This window comes from Nicrophorus vespilloides, unplaced genomic scaffold (assembly GCF_001412225.1).
Source record: "Nicrophorus vespilloides isolate i.1.1-1 unplaced genomic scaffold, Nicve_v1.0, whole genome shotgun sequence".
In the NCBI taxonomy this organism is placed as follows: domain Eukaryota; kingdom Metazoa; phylum Arthropoda; class Insecta; order Coleoptera; family Silphidae; genus Nicrophorus; species Nicrophorus vespilloides.
In genome coordinates this window covers 55,725-69,949 of record NW_017099372.1, presented here as the reverse complement: position 1 = coordinate 69,949, position 14,225 = coordinate 55,725, and the positions used below count along the sequence as shown (strand labels likewise).

Below are 14,225 nucleotides of genomic sequence, written 5' to 3'. Positions count from 1 at the left end.
ACGTTACTCTCTCGTTTTGTATTATTCGTTTTATTTCGTTTTATTTTTTTGTTTTGTTTTGATGATGTGTAAAACCATTAAAGCAGATTTATTCATTTTTTGGCGTGGATTTTTGTGCATTGTGTTTGGACAAAAATGCGCTCGCAGTCTTGGTTAGAGAAATAAACGTGAAGCATGGGTGGAATGACGACAAATAAAACCGCACATGGCGCGAGTCGGTTTTGGACGGGACGCGAAATATTTTTAATAAAATAAACAAAATGTCGTACGCGGTTTGCAACAAAGTCTCGGCTTTGCTCCCATTTTTTTTTTCATGAAAAATATGTGTGTGCGCGGCGGTAGAACATTTTACACATTTCAACTTTTATCCTTCTTTGGACACTTCACATCGTTAGAAAGAAAATATCGTAATTTATAAATTACACATTTTCAAACATGTTTTACATGTGTTATATGTTTTAATTTACTCTTTTCACTCAAGAAAACATATTTTTTACAAACTCTTTAACATAAATAAATTAGATTTTCAATGAACACATATTTTTCTTTTAAAATTTTGCAAGAGAATCGAAAGAGAATAAAAAGTGTAAAAAATAACATTAGAATTACAGAGTCTTTTAAATTCAACAACAATTGAAAAAGAGAAATAATAAAGTACAGAGTACTACTAAAGTTAAAATTTCATACAATTGCAGACAAATCTATTATTATATTACTGATTTGCTTTTGATTCCTAAGTAATTTGATGTATAGTAAATAAGTATTACAATTTAATTACTATAGAACATAAGATTGTTTTGAAATAAAGTTAGTTTTACATGACCACTATTGAAGAGAACATCAAAGGGAAATTTCATTTAGTTGAGCCCAAAAAGTGATCATTCTTAATCCTCTGCTAAAACCTGCAGCCATTTTCGTTTTATGCGGGGCTGTAGCAAGGGAGCACGCACTAAACACCCCCCTATTACTTAATTTCGACAGACAAAAGGAATATGGGCTAGAGTACAAAGGAGATGGCCGTATTCTTTGTGGATGAATGGGCGAAAATTATGATCCCGTTTATGCTAATTCACTTTGTGAGTCTACACACATCCACACAGCAAATGGGAAAGGATGGAAAGCTGGGAAGAGTGCTCTTTGCGCCGAGGGTGAAGGAAATTGTTGTTTTATATACGTGTTTTCTCTTGGAAAATGAAAATGCGGTTTACATTTTCTTCGGCGCTGCACCATCTGATATATGCCCTAACCGTAACACGCCTCCCCTTTATTAAACGAGAGAGCAACGAAAAAAAGTGTATATGATAACAAAACTTTAGGGAAGTTTAATTAAAACGGTGTACGCAACGAAAAAATCTACCGCATTTAACAGCATATCATATTATTAGTTTCATATTTGCTTGAAAAAAAGAAAATCTCATGGTGCCTATTTTGTCTTTATTTATAAAAAATACAATATGTTGGTAATTTCTTATTATTCAATTATTATATAAATATCAGCAAATATCTTTGTTAATATAATCCTAAACTGGAACGATCCAGTAGCCAGAGGCGAGATAACATTCTGAACGGTATGACACATCACAATGACGTTGGTCAACGTTATTATTATGTTAGGTCAAGGTCACAACTAAGTCGATCAGAAATTAATTGTGAAATGTCAAGCTTCAAATTATTTTATACAATTTAGCTATGTTGTACGTATAAATATAGATACATCAGTTATGTAAAACTGTCACTATAATTGTTCACATAAATATAGATTTTCAGAGGAAGTATGAGTATTTTTAAAGTGCGCAATACTAATAAATTTAGTTATATAATCATTTGATAGTCTAAAACAATCGTCAATCTTTTTGGAGAAAATGTGTGATATTTTAGATATTGAAAATTATTTACTTATTATATCTGTAATTACTGAAAATAGAAATTGAATAAATAAATAGATTATTTTCGTAATTAAATTAATAATAAATATCTCTTTGAGACGGATTAATGAAACACTAATTAAAAGCAAAATATGGAAATATGCGTCAAGATTTTGGCGACTAATTAGAGGAAATGAAAAACGTTTCCTGTTTTAATCGGATTCAGCCCCAGCGGCAATTCATAACGATAAGTTTAATTAAAAAGGGGGAAATCTCAAATAAAGAAAAGAAGAAGAAAAATAGAAAGAAGGACAAAGAGAATTGGGAAGATAAAGCAATAAATTCGATTGTGTAAAAAAAAAATAGTGCAGCGATAAGGACTTTCCGCAGGAGTTGCGATTTTCCCCCACAGACTCATTTGCTTCTGATTTTCGATCACTTTGGAGGAGTGGACGATTTCGGCTTTCCGCGAAAGAAGTAGAAGAGGAGAGGAAAAATTGATGTAAAAAATTGCGTCGGGACGAGAAAGAGATTGGAGCGATGAACCGCGGAATTCAATTTTCCATCGACACCCATTCATCTTCTCGCAGAGATGGAAAAGTAAAAAAAAGAGAATGTCATATACGAAGAAACTCTTTGATCCAGGATCGGGAAGGATAATGGAAGCAAGTCGAGTTTTCAGCCGAAAACATGCGAAATCTAACACCGCGGTTTTCAGTTGCATCATTAAAGTCTTCTATACCCATCCTTTTTTATGATCTCTCCCATTATGCTTCCTGTAGCAAAACTTTTAATTGTATCGCGGTGCAGTACGTGCAAAGTCTCGAGGATCATGAGCCTCAGTGGAACCTAGTTTTAGCAAGTCATGTTTGATAGTAGAATGCACATAAACAGAATCGAATGGGGAAAGGGAACACCGCAGAAGAAGGAAATAGAAAACGCGTTCGTCAAAAGTTCATTTCCGAAGAGCCGGTGATTTATTTATTCCTGCGTGTTTGCAGTTGTTGTTTGGTCTTTTTTAAAAGCCGGCATTCGCCTTAATCGAATCAGGAAAGATTTGTTACCGGGAATCGATCGCGGCTTGTTTCCATTTAAGAAGACGCATCGCACGAGATCTAAATGTAATTGACAAAAGCGAGCAAATAAATAAAAATCCCGCAGCGATAAATAAGGACGAATTGTTTCTTCGTGAATTAATCAAACAAAAAACGAATAGCTGCAATTGTTAATGGCCTCTTTGTCTTGCGAGAGTGAAAGGAAGGAAGAGTGGGTGGAAAATACTGAAGAGAGAAAAAAATAGGGAGAGAAGAGAAGGAAAGGAGAGTGAGAGAGGAGCGTGTGTTGGTTGCAGGGACGTTGCGGATGGCCGAAAGAAACGAAGCTGCTCTTGACGTCTGAGCAATTAAAGCAAATAATTACATTCGGCAACAACACATTCATTTTAAGAACTGTCTCATTTCTTACCGACGAAGCGCGAATTAATTCCAATGTACCCCCGAGCATAATTTGTGCGGCTTTACTACAAAACGGTCCACCCACGCAAAACACCATTACAACGCGATATCTCTACGGCTTCTTATTTATCTCTTCACGCATTGCCTCTTCTCTCCTCTACTACTCTGGATCCTACAAAACAAAACGATCCTTTCATCTAATTCATTATCAACGCATAATCATCTTCTTGCCTTTCGCTCTAACAATAAATCACTAATTGCTTTCTCAAATATGTTCACAGCTTCATTGAGACATCATATAATTCGATTAATTACACTTAGTTATTGTATTATCATTATTAACTATACATCTTTTTTTTCAAACACTCAAGTTACATTTAAAACAGTTTATAAATATCCATTTAAATAAATTTCTTAAACCATTTCTTTTTCTTCTATTTCTTTTTATGATATACTGGTGACATGAGATTATTTACGTCTTCTTACTCGCTTATACTTACATTAGGTTTTTACACCTTTTCGTGACACACCTAGATCCTATATGTACATGATAGACAGCTGTCACATTTACAAGATGAAAGTCTATTATACGACTAGTATTCATTTCAAGATTTCTCTACTTAACACACATTGTTAATTACGTCTTATTATGTTCAGTTACCCCAATTGGTAAACCAAAATATATGTTTACTATTACTATATAAATAGATATTTTTATACTGATTGATGAAAGAGGTTTTTTACTTATATAATAATTATGTAATGTTTATTAGATTTACAATAATTTATATTTGATTAAAGAAATAATATTAATGAACAGAAATTAAATTTTGTAATAATTTTTGTTATTGCACCATCAGTATTATACAATAGAATAAGATTGTAAATATCATTTTTATGATGGATTTAAACAACTGACTCATATTCTAGTTGATTCCATCCACGTTCTTCCCACTTCGAATTTTAAGTCGATAATTGTTATTGCCATTAAGCTAAGTTGTTTACAAACTGAATCAACTTCTTAGAAAACCATATCTTGTTAACGGTAATACGTAATGCATATTGCATTATTTCCCTCCGTCATGGTTATGAATCACTCCGTAGTAAAACGGTGTTGAAATGATTGATTATTGAAAGTCATCTTATTTGTGTAGTGTACGTATTTTTTTTTATCTTGTTGTATGGAATAGATAATTACATACATTAGAACTATAATTTGTGAATGTTAAGTGTGCATCAGGAAATACAACACGTACATAATGTAATCTCAGTATAATAAATATGACTTTATTATTCAGACTATTAATTTTGTGGAAGCAACATTTCCGTATGCCGTGCCGTTGAAGGATTCTCGGGTTCATGTTTCGTTCAGGACTTTGAAATATGACGACGTAACTGGAGATTTTAAAATAATAACCTCACAAATTTAAATTCAAACCATTTTTAAGGTATTCTTCTTTTATATATGAATTTTGCAAATATGTTACAATTTTAGTTCCAGTTTTGTAATATATTATGGATGCATTTTATGCAGTCACATTTAACTTTGTATTTTAAATCATTTATATAAAGGTTTGTATTAAAAAATACGATTTAATCATTAAAAATAATAAATTCGTTAATTCCATTTTCTACAATAAATCTTTATCTAAACTATATTTTTCAGTCGTTTATAAATAATCTCTAAGTACAAATATTTAAATAAAAATCATATACAAAAAGCTTTCGACTGTAGTCTAGTAAAATTATTACTTGTACCATTAAATTATTAAAGCCTTATAATTATTGAAGAAATATAAAAGTATAATCTATAATAATATAAATTATTTTTAACATATATTATAGGAACAATAATTGTTTAATACTTTGGGTAATATAGGTAATATATATCATGGATCTAATTATATAGAAATTGAAAATATTTTTGAATGTTTAAACCTTTCTCTAGCTTCCTTAATAACGTTAATCATGTCACTAGTTCTGTCCAATTGGAAGGTAATTGAGTTGTCGCTATTCCGTTGTGCAGAGGCAATGAGCGGTTTCAGTCCAAGTTTCTCGTAGATTATGAATTTGACGATGGAAATGGGATCATCCTCGTTGAATATTCTCGCCCTGAGGGTCAACTTTTTTTGAGTGGCGTCTAGAATTTCGGTTAAAAGGTCGTTGGTTTTTCTGAGCGACTCCAATTCCTCCTCCAGGCTGATTAATTTCGGCGCTAACTTGAGCACGGTGCCCTCGCAGATTTGTAAACGATCGTCCATTTGTTTGGTAGTCGCCGCCTTCTCGGGATCCTTTTTCTCCGAGCAAACCTCATTCGGCCCCTTATTCACCTCTAAATCCTCCATTAATTCCGGCATCTCATCATGAATCAACTCTGCACAAACACAAACATAATCCCTCTTAAATCTTTCATTTATAACATTGCTTCGCATTATAAAAATTAAAACGAATCGCTTCAAAGATATAGCTTTTTAAGGTGAAATAAACCGACCGTTTCAAGGATGCAAATTAATTCAAATAAGATAATTTTTTTGATGAAGTGATAGCAAACATGAAAATAATGGTATTATGATGAATAATACCGTTGAGGGATTCATCACGGTTCCCCTTGAAAATTATGCGCATAATGTGGACAAAAGGCACAAATTTGCAGATAATTTGGGATACATAACATGTCGCGTAATAATATAGAGTTTCAGGGGCTTTTAGTTCCGCGAACGTGATATGCCCATAAAACGATTTGCCTTTTTCCACGGTTATAGCCGTACATAATTGAAAAGGCCGAAGGAAAGTTTTTTTTCGACGCCAAAAGGCAGAAGCTTTTGGGGGCGGCGACGGGTGATGCCGGAGGCGTCGCGGATTCAGCGGGGGTAGAATTAATTATCGATGTAAATGCGACACGCGCCACTTCGATACACAAGGAATAGGTGACATAATTAAAGTTCCATGAATAAAACATGTGTAATTTCGTGGCATTAGCACCTCGGTGTCACAAGTATGTAAATATCTCAGGTGATTTATACGAGGAGAGAGCAAGGCAATAAAGCTCAACCACTCCGAGAAAACACGGCCCTCCCGAAAACCCTTTCGCTCTTATGCAATTACTGTGAAAAATGAACTCACCGTTGACCGTGAATACTTGGCTGTCCTTTCTGTAACCTAATTTCGAGCGTTGCACGTAAAGCCAATATCGAATCGTATCACCTTTCTTCAGCCTGATCATCCTATTCTCGTACACCCATCTCCCATTGATTGGCTTTAAAATATCCTTACTGAATTCTCCGATTTCCGTATTTCTGATATTCTTATTGAGGTTCCCATGGAACGCAAAGTGTTGCATTCCATCTTTGTCCGGTACACTAACTCGAAAACCTCTGGGGTAGTAAGCTTGCACCTGGACATCGTCTATAACATATTGGTGAGCCGAAGCCACACCGAATAGAGCGAGGATCACCAAATAATTAACCATTGCACTACGGAGTATGTTTACTCAATGAATATCTTCAACGTAAAACACCAGCACATATATACGTAATCCGATAATACCGGTTTCTCTCTCTCCACAAAATGCATCGGCTTTTCCATACTTATTTCCTGCTGAGAAAAGAAACATTATATACATACCGATATTCCCAATCTACATGTACTTTAACGTTACGCATCATCAATTAATCTTATCACAACCAACACTTGCTCTCAATTCAAGTAAATAAAAATCCCCCACTTTCTACTTATCAAGTTCAGATTTTGGAATCTCCCAGGCGATAACCCGCGAAATTGTCGAATTGATAAAATCCGGCAAAACTTTCTTCGCATCCGAAAAGTTTTGAGTAACCGGAGGGGAGAAAGTAAATTCTCACAAATGAATGACTAAAAAAAAGTAGAAAGTTAGCAAACATAACTTCAGTAAACTTTAAAGAAAAATTAAACAAACAAATTCAATTTTCTACGTGTCGTTTCTGTCAGCAGAAAACGATATTAAAATAAGTTGCATCTGAAATGCAATTATGCTTTGTTTCTGCATTATTATCAATGTTATTGTTCGCTTTTTTCAATAACCTGATTAATTTTATATTAATAATAGAATACCAATTAAAGTCCAGATAAGCTAAAACTGATTAGAGTATAACAGATATTTATTACTATAAATTAGAATAAACTATTTTAATTGACATAATGATTTATTTTCAATTAAAGTTTTTCCTTTTCTTGGCTAAAAATACAATAAGTTATCGTTTTTATTACTATTTGAGCATTTACATTATGTCTGGACGTTAGCAATTCGTTTACCTTTTAATACAGATTCTATAAATGTTGTTCCATTTTCCGCTCCACTCGTTGCTTAACTATCATAAGTTGTGTAAGATTAAGTAGCCAATAGGCACCATCTGTTGCTGAAATAATAAATAATATTTTTTGAAATTATGAAACTGCAACATATAAATTTGTACTTGCAGAGCTAAAACTCCTTACATTTAGCAGACAATTGGAAAACACATGGCATATCTGGTTGTGCTCGCATCAGAAATAAAAACAAACGCATTCTCATAAATTTGAATTGAAAACGTCCTTTTCTTATTTTAATTCCCGTGTGTTTGTATTTGCATTAAATTCTATGACACACAACACGTTCTTTCTCGAACTGGAAAAAAGAAGAATAAATCCAAAGACATACATTTAAACTTTCCAGTTCTCAATCGTAAATTTAATGTAGCTTCGAAATAGATTTTTCTGGCTTCGCTCGCTTTTCCTCCCCCACACGTTTATCTCTTTTTTCTCTCTTGTTTGTGTATACATGTGTGTTTTTTTTCGTCCTATTTTCACTTCCAGATCCTGCGTTCATCGCCGTTTTCCGGCCACAAACTGATGCAACCGTTGCGGGTAATTTAATACTCTGTTGTGTGCCGAGGAAATTGGGTGTGATTTTTGCGCCCATCCAGGATTAAAATTCGCACTCCCGGCAAATATTCCGGATATTTTATGTGGCTTTTATAAATATAGTCTCGCGCAAGAATTCCAATCTATATATGAAACACTTCGAGTCCCGTTTCGGGCTATTTTCAAAAGGAATTATATTTACTGTACGTTCGACTGGAGCGTCGTAAAAGTGTACATTAGACCAATATGGGAATGGTTATAAAATGTTAAAACTTTTAAACCCGATTCCAGTTTTATTCCATTTCGAACGATACTTTTCCAGACATAATTACAGTTTGGATTTCTTCCAAACTAATTCCATTGCAGTTGAACGAAATCATTTGAAATTCAATGGAAAATTTCAAATATATACGTTCTACTATTGTTTCAAAATTTAATGCAAAATAAATCATATTTACCGTAGTCAAATAAATAAACAGAATTATTTATTATTATATAAAATTTATATTGAAGAGATTTACATTTTAATAAAAATAATTATTTTATATTATATAATTAAATAATAACAAAATTCTAAAGTAATTGAAAACAAAGCAATTATACAATCAGTTTTATTTTAATACGACTAAACAGAATTTAAAATACAAACAAAATTTCACAATATTCACTTATTTGTTAAAACAATAACATTTCTTAGTGACTTCTTTCCATAAATTATCAATGTTTTCAGTGAGTTGAGTTATTTGAGGTATGACTGTATATATTCTTTTTATTTGCTGTAATAAAGATGCATATACAAATCACGTACCAGTAATTTCTTGCCAAAAAAGGTACGCACGGTGAAACACAACATGCTCATCAAAATTTTCCGATGTAATGTATGAGAATTTAATTAATATTATTTTAATTAGGAATTCCGAAAACAATTTGGATAATTAATAATCATGCATACATTCCATTTTCCTTTATAGCGGAATATCTGCAAATTAATTAAGTATTGTTTTGTGTGAAATAATTAAAGCTATTCAATATTTGTTGTTATAATCACATACATATATATTTTAGCAATGAAAAAAATGAAGCGAAATTTAATTTTAATTGGCTTACATTGAATGTGTCTTTAATAAGAGAAGATAAGGGCTAAGGTTTAAAATTGATTTTATTAAAATTTAATGAAAACGCCCGCAGTGTGGGCCAAAGCCATGAGATAGATAGTTTAATATATGTGCACGTGTATATATATGGTAGAGCCAACCTATAGACCTACAATGTTTATCCATATTTTAATTTCGTCCCCTGCAAATTTAATGAAAACGTAATATCCACACAACTCCGCCGCGGCGGCATTATTAAATTGTTGCAATGAGCGGCGGCTCAAATGGCAATAAATTTATATTTGTAAAGTAGAGGACGGTTAAATTAACATACCTTTTGCTGCACTTTTATTATTTGATTTTTAAATTAAAATTTCATTAAAAAAAACCTTTCAATTTAACTTAGTTTTAATTTATGTTTATTACATATTTAGCTGTGATTATACTTTTTTGATGATATGGAGTAAATATCAACTACTGTGTACACTATTATATAAATATACAGTCATACCTCGGTTAACGTTACCCCAGATTATACAGCCCACAATTTCAAGCATAAGTTGTATTAGAACAAGAAATTAAGTTATTCAGATGACTCAATCATTAATCTCAATTAACATTAACATAAAGACGAAAAAAGCACAAATAATACTTTTTAAACTCAAATTTTTAATGGTGATTTCACATTATATGTACATTGACTGTTGATTTAATACAAATTCTTTGTTCATAATAATAGTTTTCACTTTTTTAGGAAGAGACTTATCTCCATTTCGACCAACGCATCCTATTTATTTATCAAGGTATGAATGTACAATATATGTCTATTGCGATCAGGGTTTATACAATAATCATTTTTTTAAAAACCTCCATAGAAAGACGAATAGCAATAAATAACTATAAAATATTACTTTTCTATTTAATTTTATATTAGAAAATATGATTAAAAAAAAGAATGTCTACATACCTATTGCTCAAAAAAAAGATGTATATTTTGCAAGCTATGGCTTGATTTTCTTCTTCCGAATTTTTTCATCCTCGTCCAAATAAGATGACCTATTTGGATACAATTGTTGATAATAATTGTCCTGATAACTTTATCATCACATTTTTTGAAGCTAGTTGAAGAAATACGTTATACATCCAGACGTCTTGTGTATTTCATAAATAAAGAAGTGTTAGTACTCCCGTTTGTTTAATCTCTTAAATTCGTGTCTTTACAAGATTTAATACCATAGAATTCTAAGAATTTCAATTTTCAATTCACGTAGCAATTTCAACTTGTTAATTTGTATAGTAATTCGTATCTTCATCTCGTTTTGTAGTAAAGAATAAGATTTAATTTGTTCTCTTTTTTTGTTTGTTTCATGAAACATTTTTATATTTTAAAAGCTCAAAAATCGGCTATGCAGCTGGATACCCCCGGTTTTCGAATTTTTTTTTTTAATAAACTGGTTTTTAAAACCTTAATTGCGATGTAAGAAGTGTTAGGAGATAACTTTTCAAAATCATTAATTTTCTAGCTGTCGCAGTGATTTTTTTATTTACAAAATAAATATTATTTAACAGCTACTACGCGTTATATCAAATATATAAAACATATTTCCATCCATAACATATATTTTTTTCTATCCATATATGGAATGTCGATTTAAGTGCTAAAAATATATTGGTTTTGTCGTGGCATGTGATAATGTAGATATAGCTCTTGGGTTCGATTTCGTGGAGAGATATTCAATGATACCAAATACACAACACATACACAATGGAAGAAACCAATAAGAAGACCGCTTTGAGTCTGCAATGAATCTCTGATGGAACGCCCATCGGACCGTAAATACGCTACAAGAAGTATTTATTAATATCGGACTTGATAGCTTCCATTCTCCAGCCCACATAAACTGAGATACAGTTTCCAATTACTTCCTTTATCGCGTCTAACCCGGTCGTGATTATTTTTGGTTTCGAAGAAACCTTTCATTTGGAGTAAAACGTATTTCTACTTGCTTCTCCCCCTTCGCTCTTGTATACACAAATACACAAGTTGTTATATCTGTCTGAACTTAAGTAAATGTCTGAATCCTTAGAAAGTTCTTTTATTGTAGACAAATTTCTTCTTCTGTTTTAAGCATTACATAATAATTATATTTTAGAAAATGTTAGTATCATATTTCATATTTTATTAAATATTTCAGTAAATATCAAGCAAAGTAAGGATTAATAAACAGTCATATAATTTATGAACTTAACAATTACAAATTACAGAACTTGACTTTTTGCTATTTCCTTGTCCAGTTTTGCTAGAAAATGTTAAAAACTTTAATTTATATATGCAATTACACAATCTTTTTTATATAAAATATTCGATTAAAATAAATTTGTGTTGATCAAAGCTATACTAATATTAATTTAAATGGTTGTTAATAAAAGCATACATATTTAAACCATATTTAAAAAACTATGAATTTCATGAAATGTTGGTAGTTGCCACATAATTTATATATGAACACATGAAATGATCAAGTTAAATGGAGAAAGTATGAAAATTTAACGTAATATGAATACACACACTTGATTTAATATTAATATTGCAGAAATAAATCATTTAGCAGATACAAAATGTCCGAATTATATTTTGCATAATTCCCAGTAGAATCTAATTTTCCTTTGTGCCGACTGGGTTTGTTTTCTCTCACAAAGCTTATTTAATTTCGGATTTGTATTAAATTAGGAGATGCGACGTCCTTTGTTAAGGACATTTTTCAGCGTCTAATTATCGTGGATGACAGTTATTGCATTTATAAATTTCGTAATAGCAAAGAATGAAAGAAAGAAACGAAAACAATAGCAGTTTTTAATGCGACCGCCCGGGTTCTGATGATTTGGCAGTTATTGGCGCTTCCTGTTCTCATAGATTAGTTACGTGAGTGGAAAGCATTAGTTATTATTTATAAGTCTTTTCCGGATGGGCTTTAAGGATAATGGCGGCGGTACGCTTACGAAATTTAGAGAGAAAAAAATATTGGTAGAGCCTCTCAATATATATCTCGCACAGATATCCTATTTTTATTTTACTGAATCGGAGCACTGAAAAAGAGTGGAAGAAAAAAAAAACATTTCGAATGATGTGTTTCATAGAGTGCGAGCAATAAACATGCAAATGTTTCGGGGAAAGCTCAGCGAAAACGCCGAAAACGTGTTCTGCAACATAAAATACCGATAATGTTGTGTGGGCCTGGTAGAGTCCATTAAAAACAGGCCGAATAATGTGCGAAAACAAGGACTCTCGTGAGTTAAGTGAAGGGACTCGAGTGCAATCTGCACACATACAAAAATAAAACGTAAAGTAAAAAAATAAATTACCCTAACTTTCCTTTAAATATATTCGCGTGTTAAGAGTATTTATTGATTCATTGTTATCTATATTTTATAAACTCAATGAATTTTAAATTATGTTAAAATTTTAGCTTTTTATATTATAATACAAGTAAATGAAATTAATGGTAATATTTATTAGAACATTCAATAAGTTTTTAGATTTTGAAAACTTTTTCAAGTGCTTATGATCACTACTTTTTGTAGTATACTTGATTCTATTCCTATATGTCAAAATCAATCATATTTTTATAATTAAATCAGATTCTGATATATTCCATAAATTTCTTTAACTTTTTTTTAATAAACTTCATATTAAAAAGATATGTGTCTATTTGTAATTAAGTTCAAGGGTTTTGATTTTAAACTAAATTATAAAATATTATTTACACTATTTACGTAGCAATATTGATTACATACTTTTATCAGTTTGCTGTTTCTTTATTTTAATTAAAATTTTATTTTAATACCCTTATTATTTGTTATTGAACAAATACATATGTCAAATGACTATGCAAGTAAAAAATAACATGAAACTTGCAAATAACACAAAATGTGAATTCAACATTGTTTAAATTTTTATATATTTATTGTTGTCCTTCGCTTTAAATAGTGTTTGGATAAGATGAAATAATATAAACATTCTGTATATTGATCTGTTACAAATAAATATACAAGAAGTATGTTTACAAATAAAATAAACAGATGTTATGATGCAAGCAAATTCAAGGTCTTCGAATAATACGTATCGGATAAGATGAAAACATTAATGCATTTAAATCGTGCAACTTGTTTTAATTCGTTTTGCATTGTTTCAATATTGAATTATATGTTGACGTACGTCATATGATAATTTTATAATTTCTGTTGTTTAATTTTCATTATAATTCACTTACTAATTACTTTAGATAATGTGATCAATATTTGATAAATAATAAAGGAAATCTTTGGGTATAATCTGGAATACATGGAATTTCCTATCAGCGAAAGTGCAACAAGACCCACATTTTACAAGAGGAAACCTGAGTATCTCATTTCTTGGGACCCTTACAAAGGACCTCCAATTTAATGCGGTTTTGTAAATTGCTCAAGGATTATCTTCGATCCTTTGAAATCCGATATCCTTATCTACTACAAATTATGTTTTCTTGAAGTATACACAAATTACATCAATTTACATTAAATAACTAATTTAGTATAATATTTCGATTATTGAAAGTTCATGACTAACATTTTAAAGTAAATATTTGTTTGGATACTTGATAATAACAAATTCAAGGTAATCTAGATGATTTTATTTCTTGTTGTTTAAATCATTTGGAAAAAAAAAATGTTTTTGAGAAGTTTAATGCAAAGAAATAAAATCAGTTAGAATTATTTTTTGTTTGTTAATATATACTTGTTTTGGGGGACGCAATCATGAATTTATCGCGTTAAATGGAACTAATAAACTATCCCGTCGACGTTATGTAATTCTTTTTTAGTGCTGTGCGTCGCTGCCCCCTTTATGCCATTACGATTTCCATTTGCAGTCATTTATCCATCACTTTTAGCCCCGA

General features: G+C 31.2%; 1 protein-coding gene across 1 annotated transcript; it reads right to left on the bottom strand.

Annotated features, from left to right (window-relative positions):
• Positions 1–5,192: 5,192 nt before the first annotated feature.
• Positions 5,193–6,878, bottom strand: LOC108564399 (beta-1,3-glucan-binding protein-like). Its single transcript, XM_017923432.1, has 2 exons — positions 6,443–6,878; positions 5,193–5,693 (listed from the first exon to the last, which is right to left on the bottom strand). Exons 1-2 carry the CDS (start codon positions 6,786–6,788, stop codon positions 5,221–5,223), a joined length of 819 nt encoding a protein of 272 aa, XP_017778921.1. The 5' UTR covers positions 6,789–6,878; the 3' UTR covers positions 5,193–5,220.
• Between the last annotated feature and the right edge of the window lie 7,347 nt (positions 6,879–14,225).

Excerpts from the sequence above, each read along its gene's own strand:
- LOC108564399 (XM_017923432.1), bottom strand. The coding sequence starts at position 6,788 with ATGGTTAATTATTTGGTGATCCTCGCTCTATTCGGTGTGGCTTCGGCT. Across the intron at positions 5,694-6,442 it reads CCAAGTATTCACGGTCAACG|AGTTGATTCATGATGAGATG; the intron begins GTGAGTTCATTT and ends GTGTTTGTGCAG.